At 39.9% G+C, this 19,695-nt stretch overlaps 1 protein-coding gene across 2 annotated transcripts in view; it reads right to left on the reverse strand.

Moving 5' to 3' along the window:
* Positions 1–19,695, reverse strand: part of slc4a3 (solute carrier family 4 member 3) — a 41,854-nt gene that overhangs the window by 8,097 nt on the left and 14,062 nt on the right. The window contains exons 6-19 of one of the 2 annotated variants that reach the window (XM_068705132.1): positions 12,321–12,466; positions 10,958–11,138; positions 10,595–10,730; positions 7,341–7,400; positions 5,547–5,730; positions 4,681–4,786; positions 3,999–4,183; positions 2,838–3,057; positions 1,728–1,943; positions 1,480–1,628; positions 1,198–1,392; positions 750–941; positions 321–410; positions 54–220 (exon numbers count right to left, since the gene is read on the reverse strand). In XM_068705132.1, the coding sequence (XP_068561233.1) occupies positions 54–220; positions 321–410; positions 750–941; positions 1,198–1,392; positions 1,480–1,628; positions 1,728–1,943; positions 2,838–3,057; positions 3,999–4,183; positions 4,681–4,786; positions 5,547–5,730; positions 7,341–7,400; positions 10,595–10,730; positions 10,958–11,138; positions 12,321–12,466 (2,227 nt within the window). The remainder of the gene's footprint in view (positions 1–53; positions 221–320; positions 411–749; positions 942–1,197; positions 1,393–1,479; positions 1,629–1,727; positions 1,944–2,837; positions 3,058–3,998; positions 4,184–4,680; positions 4,787–5,546; positions 5,731–7,340; positions 7,401–10,594; positions 10,731–10,957; positions 11,139–12,320; positions 12,467–19,695) is intronic. The other variant, XM_068705131.1, reaches the window with a different exon arrangement.

Here is a 19,695-nt window from a genome sequence, read left to right on the forward strand (position 1 = left end):
CACAGATTCTACACCCAAAACATTAGTACTGTAGATAATCATACTGTACGTACGAAGTGATCTGAGTTTCCATGAAAATGAGGATGAAGACAAGAATGGCAGGTACAATAGATGCCCCCATCATCCAGGTAGGAAAAGGTTTCTTGTCACCAAAGGGACTGATGAACCAGCCTCTCTTGTCAGGGGAGGTGACTGAGAAGCCCGACGGCACATTGAGTTTCTAGATGTAAGTGAAAAAGAAAAAGCCCTGATTTGTTGGAACTGTAATAAAGATGCAATTCAACTGTTGCTGTTACTGAAGTAAATTACATTGAAGTTACCTGTGTGTAAGTGTCAGTAATGGAGTAATCCACCAACACTGAAAATAAAATCGAGATGGGGATGCCAAAGTCACCAATGATTCTTCTGGCCTAAGGACATTGAGAAACCAATTCAATCAAATCCAGTCAACATCCAGCACACATCTTATCACATACACATTGGATGCATTTGTTAAACACATTCTTTCAGTTCTTTTATTGAAAAGTGTTAGTTTCATTATTTTCCTCAAACTGCCATGGTGATATTTCAAGGTGCAATGTTATGACAAAGTAGTATGCCCCAATTGAATGCATACTGCAACAGTGCATACTTTGTAGTATGTACTTAACGTAAAACAAAAACGCTGTCTAAATTCAACATGACTTTGTGTATTTATTTAAAGGCCCATGAGAAGCCTGACATCCATTGTTAGGGTTAGGTTAGGTTACCTTGCCGCCTAAGAAACGACTGTTTCGGAATTTCCTGAGGAAGAAAGCAACAAAGAAAGTGCCTATCATGAGGACCAGAGACAGAAGAGCAGTGTTGGGCTGGTTGTAGATCAGGTCATCAACTTTTTGATTCCCAGCAACTGGGTGAAAGTCACTGGGGTAAATTTCCAGCAGTGGATGTTCCTTAAACACCTAGAAACAAGAACATAGTCTAAGTTTATCCTCTGCTGATTGTTTGCAGTTGCTTTTAGCAGTTGTGACAAGTGAAGGATTCAACTTAATTCTTAGATGCTATCAACTAATAAGTATTGTACCATGAAGCATTATAAATGACTCATCGAGAAAATATTCTGAGTTGTTGTTATAGGGGAAAATGCATATCAAAGTTTATTTTATTGTCCAAATCCTAATGGAGATCATTGTGCTGTACGGTTTCTGGGGTTGTTACCTTGAAGAGCTTAGAGAAAGTCTCATAGATGAAGATAAGGGAGATGAGGAAAGCAAAAATCTCCTGGGTAAAAGGTGAGATGTAGCGAACAAGGAAGCTGCCCTCTGCTGCCACCATCAGCAGGACAATGAAGATGAGCCAGAAACCAATCCACACACGACCAGTTAGGTACTCAACGTTTTGGGCCTGACAGAACTGAGTGAAAAGACAGACATATTAGTCACATGTTCAGGGAAAACAAAATGGAAATTATGGAACAGAAAAAAAACACATTTTCAGCACCTTGTAATAGGCTTCTTCAAACACCAGTAAGGGTCCTGAGAAGCCTATGATGAGGAGAGGCTGACCACCAAGCAGCGAAAATATAACTCCAAGAGTTGCTGTCGACACGATGAGCTCAGTTACTCCCATCATGCCCTGTGTTTTTTCTCCTGTATGAGAAAACAGCCCAAAACACACTTTATAGAGCACAGGTAACAAAGTGACATGGAATCCAAATTATTATTATTATTTTTGTAGTTTCAGTTTACCCAGCAGGCCTCCAAAGGTAATAGTGGGCGACAGTGCTGCAAAATAGATGAAGATGACGGCAGCGACGCACTGCATGTCCACGGCATCTTTTAAGTCGCTGACATATTGTGGGTAGCGGCGGCGGATGTCGTGGATCAGGCCTCCGAAAGGGATCCCTGAGCGCTTTAATGGGTCCACCTCCTGGTCTTCCTCCTCCTCCTCCTCTGGACTCACCTCTAGGGGGTTTGTTACAGGCTCCATTACATAAAGAAACCGATACTGATCATCATCACAATAATTGAGCATACACTGTCCTGCTACCTTAAGAATTCAACAAATAGAGCAACACATGTGTAGCAATCCGCAGCTGAAAAAAGTCCCCAACAAATCAAGTATTAACTCCTGTTTGCATGACATTTCATAAGAACTACAAAGGCCAGCTGATTTAGGAAATTACAGAGAATTTCAATCAAAATATATTTTTGACCTGTTTTCTAAGATTTCCCTCTTAAGTTGGAAGGCTGGGTCGAACACAGTTAAACAATGGATTATTATATTGTGGGACTAGTTTTGTTCATAAGGTTTGTTGCCAATGAGAAAAATATGAAGTACTGGGCTGCCCCCAGTGGTTGTAACGGTAAAAAAAGGCTTGAGGAACACAAAATGTGAAGTTTGTATCTATAATCTATATAAGTTATTCATGTTATCATTTATAACTATGCATCAAATGCTTCCAGTAACAATACTGATTGGACCTTTAAACAGTTAGAAGGTTGCTTTATTTTAAGAATTAAGTTATGATATACAACAGAATGTCAAACCTTGAATGGAGAGGGTAATTACTAATCAATTAATTTCAAGTCTTACGAATAGATCACTTGAGTTTTGTTTACTGAGGTGATGGGATGTATTATCAAATGTGTAAAACTACTAAAAGTTCTCAATCTCAATGTCTTTGTCCAGTTGATTTGAATAGGGACGAGTTTGCGCACAATTTAAAAGAAGTCTGACTTCAGGGATTGATCTGCGTTTGCACTAAAGCACAAACAGTAGTTTGTAGAAACAGAGGTGCCTCATGCAAACCTAGCAATTGTGGATTTGGCTTGGAAAAGAGGCTCTTGACAGAGTACCTTTGTTGTTCAGCTCTATTCCAGCCGAGGACTGATGCCTCTTGAGTTCTCTTTCCTTCCTCTTGCGCAGCATCTGCTTTTGGAAGTCAGCCACTGTCTTCAGGAGGTCTTTGCCCTCCACATCTGAGGGTGGAATGACGATGCTGCAGTCCAAGAATTCATTGATACCATTCAGGAGGTCCTGTCTGTCATCAGCAAAATAGGCCACCTCATGGAAGTTCTGCAACAACATACAAATTAATGTCATCACCAGAATGAATTTCATGCAACACAAAGACATCCAAAGGGCTGTTTCATAATTTATTTTGAGGGGGATACATTTGCAGCTTTTTTCCATGTTTGCCCTATTCTTTTTTCAACTTTCTAACAGTGAGACAATTTTCTGGGCTGTCCTCTTTGCACGATCTTTTTGGTTTTGTGAAAACTGTTAAAAAAAACCTAAAATGCTAAGCCTTATATGTCCAGCCCACCACTGAATAACAGTACCTACAAACATTTGCCCTAAAGGACCATAATCACCTTTTATTGTTTACTTATTTCAAACATTGTATTGTTTCTTTTCTTTAAAATTACAATCAATTATTTTCTATTTACTAAATGCTAGGGGTGATTTTTCACTGTCTAGGATATGTCACTGATTAGCAGCAACACTGATTTTCATGTTTTGAGACACTGCAGTGCAACAATACAGCAGCAATAGCTCTAGTGGAAACCAGGAAATATAGCATGCATCTGGCCTGTAGCGCAAACATGATAAAATGGCTTAATCTGGTGGAAAATTGTGAAGCCAGGGCTCTAGATCGAAACCCTGATATAATAGAATACATGATTTCGTGCTTCAATGGTCGTGGGATCAAGAAGTCTGGTTTGAATGGGTTACAATGGCAACATTTTTGTCCTTAAGGGTCTTAGTGTCTGTAGTTTGGCTACACAGTTTATTACAGACTTATTATAGGAGCTGAGTTTGAAAAGAACAAAAAAAAAAAACTTTTCACACCTCGAAAAGGTTTCAAAACTCACACTTTTGCCAAAAATTCATGCCATATGCATTAACACAGCCAAAAAGATTGAACATTTTAAAATTAAAAAGTTTAAAATCCCCCTAGAGATGCAAGAGAAAGGGGTGATTTAGATTTCACATCTTTTAAGTTTCACATCCACCTTGTCAGACATGAGAGTGGAGAAGGAGCGTCCAATCTCATGATAGTCCACGTTGGACTGACTTGGACCAAGCAGGACGAAAATAAAGCGCACAGGGACGGGGACCTCCAGCACGGACTCCAGAAGGACTGCCTCGTTCAACCTAACAAAGGCCATGGCTGGCTGCTCCAGAAAGTCAACCGAGCCTGAAAGGAAACGACAAAGAAACCACGTCTAGTTCAATATTTCAAGTTTTTTAGTAACAAAATCTGTGATTGGGCTTCGGCTAGTAGTACATTTCAGTTGTTCTCAAATATCTCAACATAAACGACTCTGCAAAATGAATCTCCTCTTTACTGACATCTTTGTGCAGTGCTAATTTGCTGTTCAAGAAAAAGAAGTCATCCTGCAGCTTTACAGCAAAAGGTTTCGAGGTCCTAAGGGGGCATAGAAAAGCAGCTGCAGAAGTGTTGACTTTACACCAACAGCAGTGCAACACTACAAACTAAAGACAAACTGAAAACGACACGATTATGGTGTTATACTAACGTAATTTCAATATTTTATTTTAGTATTTTAAACGCAGGCTACTGGGGAATTTGCAACAAGCAGATTAATCTCTTGAGCAGTTTCTACAAACGTAAGAACAGAAGAAGAAGAATTCCTTTAACTAATCTACTTAGTCGAAACTCACGGAGCTTACCAACTAAAACAATGACAGCTTCGGCATCTTTGGGAATCTTGGCGAGGAGTTTCATCGATCTCGCCGCAGCTGGATGGCTCTCAGGAGGCAATGGGTGGAGAGATTTCTTGGAGGAGGAATAGAACAAAGATTAGCCACACTGTTGCGCGTGATGTGACACCATAACATAGCATGGGACCAATAATGTGAACTTATTGTGGGAACGGCAATGTATGTGTGCACAATAATATTCTAATGGCCCAGCAGAATTCACTTTAAACCGCCCAACTGGATGACTACTTCTTTATGTTTGAACAGAATTTTTTTAATAGGCTGTTTTAAATTTGCCAACATTTTAAGCCACAGGGAACATTAAGTTTTCACAGTTAATGCATCAAGAAGCTTTAACTAGAAGCACCTGTAAGCTGACTAAGAACATAATTCAACACATGTGGCACAGAGAGGCTTGCTCCTTCTGACTTCAAGAACTACCTACATGACTTCTGACCTTGTTCAGGGGTGTTTCAAAGAACAATGCGAGAGCCACAGGCCTCACATCAGGAATTTAGTGTAATCACGCTTAAATCTATGCTTACTGCTGATTCTTAGAACTTAATGCAAACCATAAACTAGAACAAGACAGCTCAATGTGGCTTTTATCCCGTCCATTTAGATAGCTGAGTTCAATTATCCTGGTGGATTCTTGTCCAAACTAGTTAATCGCTTACTTTGGCTCTGATAAAGTGTATGCACTGTGCTCACTGCCTTCACTATTGTCCCATGATCTCATATGTCACCAATCTGTCACCGGCATCTCAAACTGACACAAAGAGTTAAGGTGACACGGACAAAACAAATGCCATACAGAAAACACCAAGGCAACTTACAAACAGGCTGACAAACACGTCTTGTTTCGGGTCGTATACCGCCCCTTTGCTATCCTGGTGCTCCTCCTGCTCTTCGGCCACCAGCGGCAGATTGGTATCCTGGACGTTGTTGTGATTGAAGCTGCCATGAAGACTGCTGGATGAGTGGTGGCGGTGAAAACGATGTTTCAGATCACTCGGGTGGCTGTGAAAAAAAACATGATTAAGGGCTAGAATGTAAGTGTAAAAATGTAAAATGTTAACACGCTGATGTTTACCAGGTCATTATCTTAGTTTTAGTGTGTTAGCATGCTAACATTAGCACTAACCTCAAAGTGCAGCTATTAGTTGCATCAACCAAAGTAAATTACAATGAAAATGTTAATCTGACGATGGTGTACTAAGTATAGTTGCTTTTTCGTTAGCTTAGAAAGAGCCCTTCAAATGTACAAAGGGAACGGGTCCTTCTTACAGAGTCCGCCGTGTTGTTTCTACAGCCTATAGCCTAGAACGGCAAGACCAAACACTGGCTCTAAAGAGGACCTTTGGCTTTTTTAAGTTACTTGAAGGCCACCGTAGTTCTCCAACACGCTTGGAAATGCAGGGGCGAGCGGAGGGGTAATGGCACTAAATTCTGCACACTGGTCCTTTAACTCAAGGTCCACTCAAGCTTTAAAACACATTTCATGGCCTTAATCCACAAATGGAGTTTGCTGATTTGCCATATCTATCAGTGGCGAGCAATTAAGATTATTTTGTCAAGCTACTGCTCCCAAGGTCAAATGCTCTGTATATTTCTCCCAAGAATCGGGACCCTCAAAAGGAATGTGTAGCTACATGTTATCGCTCCAGTTAAACTATGATTATAACATGATAGTGCACTTTTTTATCGTAAACAAATGAAAAATCATTATCATTAAGTATTTTAAATAGGAGGGCTGTAGGATCATTTCTGGCAATGACAAGCACAGCTGTGATTCTTGTTAACCTAATCTACATCCCGTTCATTCGACATGCTGAAGAGTTTTACCTCATGCCATTGCAATGCAGCTCATAAATATACAAAAGTCAACCGCAAAATCCAAATCCAAACCACCTTTCAATTCAAGCTAATTAGAATGCTCTCATGAGAAAATCTTTAGTTGACACAGGAGTTCTCCAAAAAGTAAAATTTGCATTTGAACGTTAATAAAATGGCCAGAGACTAATCTTTGTAGCACGTTTCTCTGTCTCTTACAGAGAAGTATTTAGTCTGTCAAACCAGCCAGGATTTTAAACACTGCTTCATGCTCAGGCCATTGGTGACATCACCTCATTAGGTCCACATGGTCCAATAAGAAGGCGCCCAGATTGGACAAAGGAACGAGGTGTGACACTAAAGTGAATTGTACTCAAGTAGTTTCCACAGGATCTTTAAAGTGGTCTGAGTAAGTGATGAGCTAAATTTCAGCAGCATTTCAATGTGTTTCTTTCCATGTCATAAATCTGGTATCTCAGACTGGCGATGACTCTAATGAGAGTGTTTTGTCTCCCCAGTGGAAGCAGCCAAGGACATGTTGGGACTTTATGTGGAATGGCTGTGAAAGATGGAATAAACACACAATGTCCTGCAGCTAAGAATGTCCGCTGGCCATCTTATTTTTTGTGCATCTGTTGTGTCGCTTTGTGTGTGCAAAATCAATCCCGTGCAGGTTAGGTTTGGTCAACACAATGTAAGTAATGTTGAATTATTTGCATATATCCACTGGCCAAATCCAAACTTGTGAAGTGTCATCACACCATGCAAGAAAGCTGTTACTCAAACCCCGGCTGTACCATTCTGGCTTAACAGAGGGGCCCCCAGACAGAGAACACTGGACCAGTGGCTTATGAGAGCTGTATACAGGGACATAAGGATAAGATGAGATCCTTAGAAAACTTAAACAGGTGTGAGTGAAAGTTTATTCTTGACATTATACCATTATGAATCCTCTCATTTATGGTTTTTAATTGACCAAAACTAGGAACAGAATTCTTGGTGGCATTACTTATAAAATTAAAAGCATTTGTCCTATGTGATAAGGAAGCTCAAAGGCCAATAACAATACACTCAAATTATTTTTTTTGTATATGAATTCTTGAACTTTGAAATATGAACTTTGCATATGGCATATTTGTTTTTGCATATTTGTGTTATCTGCCCTTAGCTAATGGTCTAGGTAGTTTACAGTTTTTATTATTTGTGTGCATATTCCAGATGATCCTTGTGAATTAAATTGTTTGCACTAAATATCTTTGCACTTTGCATTGAATGGATATTCACTTGCCTGTCTGCCTCATTGCAGTTAAGAGTTGATGTAAATATAAAACCTGAAACCTGTCATTATATGTTTTAGCACACATGCACAAAGGACAAAAGACAGATATGACAAAGTAGAAAGACATAGCATTCACCCAACGTCAACCTGCTGGGAGCTCTGGAGGAAAAAGCCAGGGGATCACCAAACGTGATAAAAGAGTATTCATCGTCTGGCAATTTTGAATGTCCAAACCTTTTTCTACAATTATCATTAGGATTTACCTTCTGGGCACCATGATTATCTCTACCACTTTTTATGGCAAACAAATTGTCGAGACGTTTCACTTAAAAAACAAAAACTAATGGTGGTGCAAGAGAAAAAGTCAGGGGAGTCATAAGGCTTTATCTGGAGACCTTGAATGTCAGTATAAAATGTAAAGCCAATCTTTCCAATAGTAACAGTAATGGTAGACCGGCCGACCAAAAGACACACTGACAAATCGTATGTTTCTGATGACCATTATATGCGGAGTAGCATTTAAAGTGATCCCTGAAATGATACAAAAGACGAACTGAGGAAAAAGCGAGCATGATGACAACATCCGTGCTTTGGACAGGCATGGCTAACCTTTCCTCTACTAATATATTTTGACAGCTGACATTTAGTTGACTTGTTTGTTTTTTGGGTTATGTAACTGTGAAGAATCTATAATGCACTATGTGTAGCGCACTGTTGCATTGGCCACATGTGTTAGGTCAGCTTAGCTAGCAGAGGAATGCAGATGCCGATCAATAGGTGGGGACCATTTGAGAGAGCCAGAGATAGCGTGGAGATGACATTTCACATGTATTACAGCCAAATGCTTGTGTTTATATTTGGCAGTGTGCAGGATGTGATGTAACTAGCCCCTCTGGTGATTGTTAGCACTTCATAAAGAAATGGTCAGCTGAAAGAATTTGTGTGTTTGAGCTTTTCTAGTGCGCAAGTTCTGGTCACTGATGTCATTTTGAATTGAGATCCTTCCATCCGAAAAAAAGTTGTGGTGTCCCATGATGAACATAACCTCTCCACATCTACATACAAACACTGCTGCTGGTTTGACAGCATCACACCCAATAATTTCTAACAACACCATTGAACTTGATACTGGCTGACTGGGCGCGACGGAAAAAAAGAAAACATATGCAGAAACCACAAAGCACCAAAAACCGCGAAGGCAAAAAAAAACAACTGACCATGTTGACGAGAAACAGTAAACCTCAGAATGAAGACACCCAAAAAGCCTGATGTTTAGTCAGCCTCCTTTCATCTGAAATGCTGGGTTTTAGGATTTTTGGATGCATAAAATCAAGTTTGACTAAGAAAGCAAAGCTCTTTAAAAAAAAAGGCAGCGATCAAAGAGCCAGGATAGCTCACACGATGAAGAATCAAACTATTAGTCAACCCCGGGGAAGTACACCAGATGATGAGCCAAGTGTTAAATGTCACAATTTGGAAATTCCCTGTTCAGTTCCCCTGAGTTTGCCTTTTTGTAACAACCTCCCCTGCAGGATAATGATTAATGAGGAGGGTTAGGATTTTATTCTTCATGCTGCCATACCTTCAATCCCTGCTCAAAATGTAAACAAAGCTGCATTCACACTGCTATACACTGGCAGGTTTTTTTAATACATGGATAAAGAAACAACTAACTATTACATGGAATGCAATCGAGATCTGATGCCATGGTAACTAACACCACAAACCAAAAACACAGTTCTAGTTTAGGCCTTCAGATTAAACTTATAAAAACATATAAAAGAGGAAAGTCCTCATCAATCAATTATGAGTCAAAAATAATATATGTCCACATTAAAACAAGTGCTTACAGGAACATATTCTTAAGTACATCTTTAAAAGAAATCATGGATATATGCATTATTTAATCTAGTTTAAGTCTAAGTAATGTCCTTGCACAACTGGGCACTGTAGTTTTTAGCAAAAGTAACTAAAACAGCTTTAAATAGGACAGTTCTTGAGGACTATTTCCAGCGGCGGATTTATACACATTTGGTGCTTTAGCAAGTATTTTTATGAGCAGTGAATGTGGGATCGACTCAAGATGAACTACAGTATGTTTGTGTGTTCATGGTCACCCAGTGCAACAATATGGCTCATTGATGTGTTTTGGATAATTCATGGACAACAATGGAGCTGTAAGGCTTAGAGGAATAACATATATCGGGATTGTTATTAGGATACATACATTTTTGGGGTTTTGGCCTTTCATGAGATTTGTTGGCAATTAGAAATATTTTTAACAGCACAGGGTAACGAGTTTCCAAACCAGTAGTGAAACTTTTCATGATCATGTATTTTCTTTAGAAGTTTAGTAAATGTCTGTAACAACTGCTGTTTAGGAAATAGCACAGAAGTATTAGTAATGAATGAAAACTAATGTCAAATAATACTGGGCCTGAAATTCTTTTACAGCATTTCTGACAGTGATTGGATCAGTGAAGCCGTTTTAACATACTAATGTTGCATTTGTGGAGGCCTGAAGAACCTAATCCCTGCACATAGATCGTAATCATTTTGTTTCTTTCGTTTTGTAATTATAGTTATGAAAATGGTTAATATTAGGTTAAGTGAAGCTGAGTTTGTGTCAAAGAGAGCCTGACTAAGTTAAACCCGCTTGATAAGACAGCCTCAGGTACTATTAAAGGTTTGTTTAAAAATGTATCTTTGTGAAAGATGCATAAACTTGTATGTCTTTTAAATATTAAAGCTAGTGTTAGTGTGATTGCTGACCTGTGTTTGAGAAGCAGAGCCCGGAGAACACTGGCTCTGTCCTCAGCTCTGATCTGGTCAGAGATGATCATCGTCTCCACCACAAGATGGACGATGCCGGGCAGAGAGTTCTGCTCTAGGTCCAGAAGGATGGCACCTATATAGGGAAGAAAGGTACAGGAAGATAAGGAGCCAAACTTGACTGTTTAAAAAGTATCCACATCCAGCGCTCGGCTAACTGCTTTTAGGGAGAAATTGTTCCAAGTTTATTTAGCTTTTTATATATGTCATGATTATCATGGAAATGGACATATGGAAATAGATAAATCACAAGACTGGTGCTGTGAACATCTGCCTTGCTATATGCATGCAGGAGCCCTTTACCGTGTGTGATGGTGCGGCGAAGCTCCAGCAAGCTGCGGAAGGAGAGTGAAGCCACATGGGGTTTGCCCCAGCGGTCTGTCTCCTCCTCCACATCCTCCTCAAACTTGATCCAGCGGGCCCGCTCCTTCCAACGCATTTCATGGTCCTTGTCCACAATCAGCTCGTTCAGCTCCACAAACAACTGAAGATGAAGTAGAACAGATATATAAGCATTTAAAGCTGTGAATATTGCCCCTCTCACTTTGATCTACTGCAGCGTAACTATAATAAGGCTAGATCCTACAGCCTACAAATGATCCTACTTAAAAAAACAACCACAGTCTGCTTGTTCCTATCTTGGACAGTTTTTCAACAAAAACACAACATTAAACTGATAGGAAAATAAATTCAAAGACAGCTAATCCAATGACACAGCTGACACACATGTTTGTGGGGAGCAACTAAGTGGTTTGGATCCAGCTAAGAGCGGTTTGGACTGAGAGGATAACCAAATCGTTTGGAAAGACATTCAGTCACATTTCAACATAATATTCCTTCTTAGCTAAGTGTTCTCAGAGCAAAGCAATATAATACTTATAGGATTTGTGTTTTTGTGACATTTCTGCGGGAAGACTGAGGTGGAACACAAGGAGCAAGTTTGTATTCAAGTCTCATCAGGTCAATGAAGAGGAATGTGCTGAAACTAAGACTACACTCCAAAAAACATGTATGGAGTCACACTAATCAAGAAGTACTAATCAATGGAGGAAGTGACTCTGTGTCATGTGAGAGGTGTCACTGGTAGTGTTGCACGCATTAATGATTATCATCCAGCTTTAATGTTTCAAACTGTTTAGTCTCTTTCGGCCTATTGTTTTGCTTTTAAGGCCCACAAAAACTTTTTTGTTCATTCTCACTGCTCTGATTAATCAAGTTTCTAGCAGCAGTAGGCAGCTGTTTTAAACATCCACTGAAAAACACTAACGCAACCAAAGCTAAGCCTAGTGGATATTAAAAGATTACATTTTTAAAAATAGCTTAGCAGTTTAAGACCCAGATATTTCCCCTCAGGAGCTGGTGGAGACCAAACCAAGGGCTACAAGGAGAGTGAATATTGGACTTCACCACTCCAAAGGAGTTCTGTGCAAATACATGCTGACATGTTCACCATGATGACTTAATAAGGTGTAAGATGTCAGTCTTGTGCTTTTGTAGGTAGTTCAACTGCCCCCAAGTGGTCAGGAAGTGAACACCGCTTTAAAGATGATGTTTTCAACAACAGAAACTGTTTGGTTATATGTGGCCTGCATAATATGTATGGAGTGTTCACCCAGCGGTCAATATGCAGATTCATGCGGTTAGGGGTAAAAAGTGCGCTGCAAACCTCATGGGTTTTCTTATCTGCCGCTCTCTTCTTCTTCTTCAGGCTGCTCAGTGGTGTGGAACTGTTGCTGGCTCGGTTCACCAGACATCGTGATGACTTCTTCACCAGGTGGCGTCTCACCCCGGGGTTGTCCTCAAATCTGTGACCTGAACAGCCACAAGCATTTTAAAGTTAAAATGTACAAGACCAACATAGCTAAGTCACTATGATTTCCTAGAAGACTAATTTAGAAACCAACCTAAGCAGCGGCTTGAGATGCTCTTTTTTCTCGGACTGTGAACAAACACAACATCCTTTCTAACTCAGAAAATGTGCTCCAGGCTGGAAAATCAGAAATCTAATTTGTATGTCTATTTAAGTTTCCAGTTGACAGAAGAACATCCAGTAACAGAAGGCAACAGCTCCATGGGTGAGAGAGAACCTACAGTATGTATGCCATGGGAAACTGTTACAGAGGAGGTGGTCTTGCCTCCAGACATTTGTCAGTTCAAAAAGAGTAATTTCATTTTCAATTTCCTTCAGCCACAAATCATATTTTATTGAGTTTAGCATAATGAGGGGGTGTTTTCATTACGGTGAGGACCTGGCTATCATTTGCCATGTAAGAGAGTGGGAAGCTTGTGAGGTCAGTCATTTGGATAAAGGAACTGGGAAATGAAAAAAAGGCTAACCACCTGTGTGGAAATGGGTTATTAGAGTGTTAAAGGACATGGTTAGATACTTGTGATTATTATTAATTATTTCGAGGCCCAGTTTGTGTTTTTATACATGAATGGTAACATAGGTATTTTGGTGAAATTAAAAGGAAAGGAAAATACCAGTAGTTGTGCATGTTTTAACTGCAAATCAGGTGTATTTACTGTTCTATCAACTACTTTTCAAAGCATAGTGTTAAGATTGATTTTCCATTTTCCAGGCAGCAAGTAGGGATTATGGGTAGGTACAGTATTATGATATGTATGGTTAAGTTATGAAATGGGGTTGGTGTATTTAAAGTCATAGTAAAGATCTGGGGGACAGTTTAGAAATCAACATTTGCATTCAGTCTGGAACTGCTGTCGACTGCTCAGACTGGCCAACGGCTGAACATAATTTCCCATGAAATAAACACGGTCTTTTTTTAATCTTTTACATGAGCTGCCGGAGGTAACCACAGTGGAGGTGAGAGGAAAGAGGATATGTGTGTTTGTGTGAGTGTGTGCTCATAAAACTGCAGTAATTGTTCCATTCTGCTGCGTCATGCCTTGCTAAGGCAAACAGAGAGGAATGGAAATCAAGACGAAGTTAGGCCGTATTTGATTTTGTTGTCTCACAAGGGAAAAACTCAACTGCTCCAGCTGATTTTCTCATCATAGGGCGGGGCACGAACAGTGCAAATATATATATATATATATATATGAGCATATTGTTGTGATCCAACAATACCACCACTCTCTGTGAAAGGACTTAACATTGGCAACATGAGCAGACTCATGACTAGTCTTCATTGTTCACTTGGGTCAATGATAAGACACACATGTTCTAGATTATAGAAGTCAGCTGAACTATCTCCGTGTAACCAACCATCTGATTTTGATAACACTGATCTTTGTGCATTTTAGAAATCAGACAAATCCCTTCAATATAAATAAATCATGAAACCAATGTATTTGCTTGCCAGGTACCAATATTGTCAGCATATCTAATTTTCTGTTTCTTTGTGCTCTTGGCCTGACTGAAATCCAATTGTTGTACAAATCTAATTTGCAACCTATTTCTAACCACATCATCTGAAATCTAGCTTGGAATGGGATGTGGCTTTAAATAAAAAAGGTTTGAGATTATGTCATGAACCTTTGAATGTCAGGGTTAGTTCTTAAGAGGGATATTTCTTTACAAGAACTTGAAATAGATATGTCAATAGAAAGCATCAATGCTAGACATGTGCCTGACACATACAGTGCATAGGAGTGGTCACAATCTAGAGCCTGAAAAATCAGATAATATGCTCTGTCAATGTGCATCTGCCTCTAAAATGTTTGTTCCTTATGAAAATGATTATGATTCAAAGTTGAACCTTGAACTTCTCAGCCTGTTTTAAATCATTCATGGAAACTGGGATTTGCTCATTTTTTACCCCTGCTGAATATGGAGCATGGATCAAAGTTTAGGGTGTGTTGTGTAGCTAGGCAGCTAGCCTGAGGCAGAGATAAGCGGTGTACTGGTAGGCTCACTTCTTTATAACTCCACCCGTCCAGATTTATCATTTTTCAAACCTGTGGTCTTCACAACCATCTGATGCCGATTCAAGTGGCATCATTTCAGGCCATTTTTTAGAATTTACCCATCTTCCTCTGGAGAGACACTTTATACAACTTTTCACATATGCAGTAGTACTCCCCTACATGGCAAACACACTTTGATGTGTTCACCTAAGAGACTAGCGGTCAAGGTTTTTAAAAACAATAATGTTTGGCCTCAATTCTCCATCTTACTTGTTGATGAAACAAATTAAAAAGTGACTGTGGCCCTCAAGCCAACAGACACCCAAAGAAGATAAACAAGACTAAGAGTCTACAGTCACATCACTAAATACAAAATGCCAAAGTTGACATGCACCATCTTCATTTAGAACATTTGGCTTTGATAATTAGCACTAAAGTATAGCTAACGCTGACCGGACTGTCATCTCGCTTTCTTCTCATCTCTGTCGAGAGCTGCACAAGTGCAGTACCGATCGGGCAGGCTGTATTGATCGAGTGGCAACACCGGCAATCGTATCTTTCACAAATCAATGTTTTCTCATGTGACGCAGTTCCGACCAAGCTTAGTAGCTTTTCAAAACATCTGGCCAATGACAGTCACAAGAAGGGAAGCGCTGTCCTGAAAATATGTCTCTGTTAACCCTGAAGCGTAAAGACGGAGGGATGTGTCTCTGTACATGTGCCTTATTCAGATGTGTGAGGATAAAAAAATTAACCAATAAGCATAACAATTTTTTTCAATAATTTGCGTTGATTTAAAATGGCATCATTGCCAAAAGCTAAAACAAAATTTTTTTTAAATGGGTTTCTGAAACTGTCTGGCCCATCTACATTTCCTGGTTATAAAATCTGGCCCAACTGAATTTGTAACTGATTAGCCCTGTGTTAAGGTATTGCATGCAGATCACCTTTTGCATCTGTTGGAACCTAGTTTCATCACCTGACAATGTGCTATGTGTGCCATGTTCCAAATAGGGATAAAAATAGTAGAACCACACGCTGCTGGTCAATGAAATGTCTTTCCGCTCTAGCTGTGGCTCCCCCAGAGCCAAATGGGTGCCACTGGATCAATAGGAAAGCAGGAAAGAGCAGCAGGAAAGAGCAGCAGTAGAGCACCGTGTCAATTCGCTCAATACTGTGGGCAACTGTTCTGGTTGTTGAATGAGCACTATATTGCCATTAATTAAGCAAGTGGAATGCTACACAATCAATGGAAAAAAGAGAGCCCCCGTCTATTGATCATTCATATAAAAATAGAATCATCCATGGGAATTTCTCAGAGTTACTATTGCATCAGCACTTTCTTCATCGGAGGGTTGATGTAGCTTTCACTGCTGTCAAATGTCAATGACTTAAAGCTCTGCATTGAATGGACAGAATTGAAATGCCGCACTACAAGAGTATAGGTGTATCTCTCTACACACAACTTACGGGTAGGCTCGAGTGGTGATCCCAGTTGAGTGTGGATTGACTCAAGCAAGTCATAGTCATCGAAATCCAAAACAAACTCTTCAAAGTCCCCTTCCACGTTGGACATCGAGCTGTAATGGTCGTGTTGGTTCTGCTTGGGGGTGCCTAAGCCTTTCTGGACACTGCACCGACGATCTGGTCCTTGGTGGTCAGTGCCAAGCTTGTTATCAGGGCTCCCATGCCCCTGGTTCTCTTGTCCCTCAATGTCTGTCATCTCGACGGTTGGTACCTCCTCCTATCCTCCTCTCTCCGAGTGGACACACTGCTCATCCAGGGCTTCCAACTCTTGAACGCCGTTGCTCGCCCTGGGTCGCTGTTCTGATGAGCCTGGGTCTATGCAGCAAATACTAGCCTACCTCTGTGGTCCTGCCCCGGTTGTGCAAAAGAACCTGTATGAAAACTTCGAAAACCTTTTAAAAGACTTTGGCCTCAGGAAGCCAAGAAAGAAATCGCTTGCGCTCAGGAAGTCCAACTTCAGAAAAGGAAGTTCTATAAAGCTAAAAAACAAGCACAAAAAAAACCTTTCAATCTTCAACGATGTGTCAGTCAAAATAGTCACCCTTCAGTCCAGAGACACAAATCACAAGATCCTCAATGTCACAAAAACTCTTTTGTTTGCCTTAAATCCAAACACAACGCTAAGTTGGAGCTACACCCTCAGGCAGAAGCCCCCTGCTGTATCCACAATCAGAGTGATGCATCAATGGTAGCAACATTCACCTGAGCTGCAGCTCTAACAGGAAGTATTGATAAGGGATGGTCTACTTTGTGAGGGCTGCCTGTTAGCTGGATAGTAATGCCGCCCATTTTTAATGATGTCCCCAGCCCATTGATCTTGGTGGCTTTTGACAATCCAACATAAAATGGATCCGAGCAAAAGAGTTGATGACTTTCGTTTCCATAGTGCCGCCATCACTTTCCAACCATGTGATGTGCATGAGGGTCAAGTTTCAAAAGTTGCCTTTTCCACTCGAATCTCACTAAACGGAAAAAGCACACTTATACACCAAAAAGACACGTGCAGAAACATATACTGAGAACTGCTTAAGAACACAAGTAGTGCTAGTGTGAAACCTAAAGATGACAATATTAGAATAACACCTACGAATCAGCTCCAGCATGGTGCTAATTATCAGAGGAAGCTGCACCATACCCACCCCTGGGTCTCCATGGAAACCGTGCGTCCCCTGAGGTGTCGCGGTCTGACTTGTCTACAACAGGTGGCCCAGTGTGAGCTTAAGGACCCTCTCTACAACTTGCTCAACATGTTTGAATATTGTGTGTGTGAGTGTCACTGCGGGCATTTGCATGTGTGTGTGTGTGTGCGTGTGTGTGCGTGTGTGTGTCTCTGTGTGTGTGTGTGTGTGTGTGTGTGTGTGTGTGCTTGCATGTTTCTACAAGCATCAATAGTAAAGCAGGAGGTTTTACTAATTTTACTAACTTGTATTTCTTGTCAGTTTATAAAGTAAAATAAAGGTATAATTAAATGTTGAATACACTGTTGACTATGTTTTCTTTCACATGATCTGTGTTTTAGTTATTTGTATGTCATGACTCGTGGGTGGAGCTAGACAAATAACCCTGAGATGCTTAAAGACACTTTATGAATCATACTACAGAAATGTATGGTTAGAGAATTTGTGGAAAATATGTGATTGAGAATTATTATTATATAATTATATTTTAGAATTATTTAGAATAATTTCTTCAGCTTTAGTAAGACTAAAACCAACTCACACTTTGACTGAAACCCTTAACTCTGAGTGCAGCTGAAGCTTACCGACATACAGCTGTGATACACATGGCCTGTCAATGTGGAGCGTCACTCCCTACAAATCAGAGGGCTGGTTTTGAGTGACTGTGGGTCATCTGAATTCCGGTTTTCTAAACAGTCAATGATTACTCTGCTCTGGTAAAGCAGAAAAGGCCAGGGGCAGGGTCGCTGCTGAAGGGGAATCGACTGCATCCTCTGATAATTAATGCCCTGGACGCTGGGAGAGAGAGGCTGCCCTGGATACGTGAGATATGTGGTGCTGTTTATATTTACTACTACAGAAGGATAAACATATGATCAAGAGTCTTAAGCCTGCAACAAACTCAGCTGCGGCACACTTAGTCAAAACTGCAAAACTAAAACAAATGTAGTTGGTTTTGGAGCTGCCACAGCACCTAATGTATTTTACTCTTTCTTTCTTCAACTCTGTATATTTGTGCCCCTGGCAGATCAACAGCTATGGTCTGTAATCTGTAATAATCTGATACGTTGGGCTCCCTTTTTGAGAGAAAAAGTCTTCAAGAAATGGCAAAATATGTGCAAATCTGATTGAGATGGGGATGAGCTAAATGTGCCTGTTATTTTCTGCACTAATAGTGCCACTAATGTCTTCATAACATTTCTTCACTGCAGTTGGCCTCCCATTAAAATGGGTGGTAATGCAGGGTTTTGATGCATTTGACTAAGCAACTCTTGTGTCACGACAATATCTAATAACTGAGTATATACATATACGTAAAAGAAACTCAATAATACAAATCCATCTGGAGTTTTCTCTTTATTATTATACCGTTAATGCGATTATCATTGACAGAAGTCATGAGTAGATACTGCAATTTGTGTTATTCAGATGGAAGCTTGCTTCTAAACGTGTGTTTGGTGGCCAGGAGCTGTGTGGGTTGGTTTCATGTGACAGAATGTGTGGGACTCCCAGTGGAGCTAGGTTATAGGCAGCAGTGAGAAAACGTGTCGATGGTCAGCACCAGAGCAGCAACGGAGTCAATACATGTCACAACATGCTTTCCAGTTTGACCACTATTTGACAGAGGCAGGAATTACAACAAGAATTTTAGAGAATTGGTCATTGTTTTTTTCTGAATTTGACATTCATTTCTCCATGAACAGCATCAACATGCTCTAGTAAGTAGTCTTGTAGGGTCCAACAGGTCTGTTGCATTAACTCTATTTTAATTTCTAGGGTTAGAACATTTTTTTAATCTTTTTTTATTCTTTTGTTAAAATACTTTTATTAATGTTTCAGTGTACAGTTAGTAATGTGTTTTATAAGTCTCTTGCTCTTTCAACTGGAGAAATAATGGAACAGATAATATATAGTATGTCTGGCAGATATATGTATCTTTACCAGGAGAGGGTGCTGAGCATTATTCAAAAAATATGAATCCAGCCTCAAAACCAAAATGCAGGTGAAAATACTATCTGACCAAAACATGTTGTTTCTGAATATATTTTGCTGCTGAAATTGATACTTTGATGGGAGACATGTTTTTACTATGACCAGTAAAATAGGCCTATAACTAAACATTTATATTGTAATCAATATATATCTCCACAGTGGAGACATCAATGAAAAAGTGGAGACATCAATGAAAAAGTGTCCAGCTCTCTGTCAGGTAGAATGGATGCTGACGATGTATTTCCTTTACTGTCTGGTGAGAAGGGACATGCACAGAGTCTAAAATCACATCCATTTATGTTCAGATCAGTGTGCTGATGCAACTTCAAATTGGCAATTTCTTCCTTCTTCTTTTTTTGTCAGATAAAATATCTAAGAAATCCTCAGTTTTCTCTCTTCCTTCATCACAGTCATTTACTCATTCATCGCCTTAAATACAGGAAGTCTTAACCCTTATTGTCCAATGATATCCCT

Source organism: Cebidichthys violaceus, unplaced genomic scaffold, assembly GCF_023349555.1.
Source record: "Cebidichthys violaceus isolate CVI_PGR_0920_01 unplaced genomic scaffold, fCebVio1.0.p SCAF_11, whole genome shotgun sequence".
NCBI lineage: Eukaryota > Metazoa > Chordata > Actinopteri > Perciformes > Stichaeidae > Cebidichthys > Cebidichthys violaceus.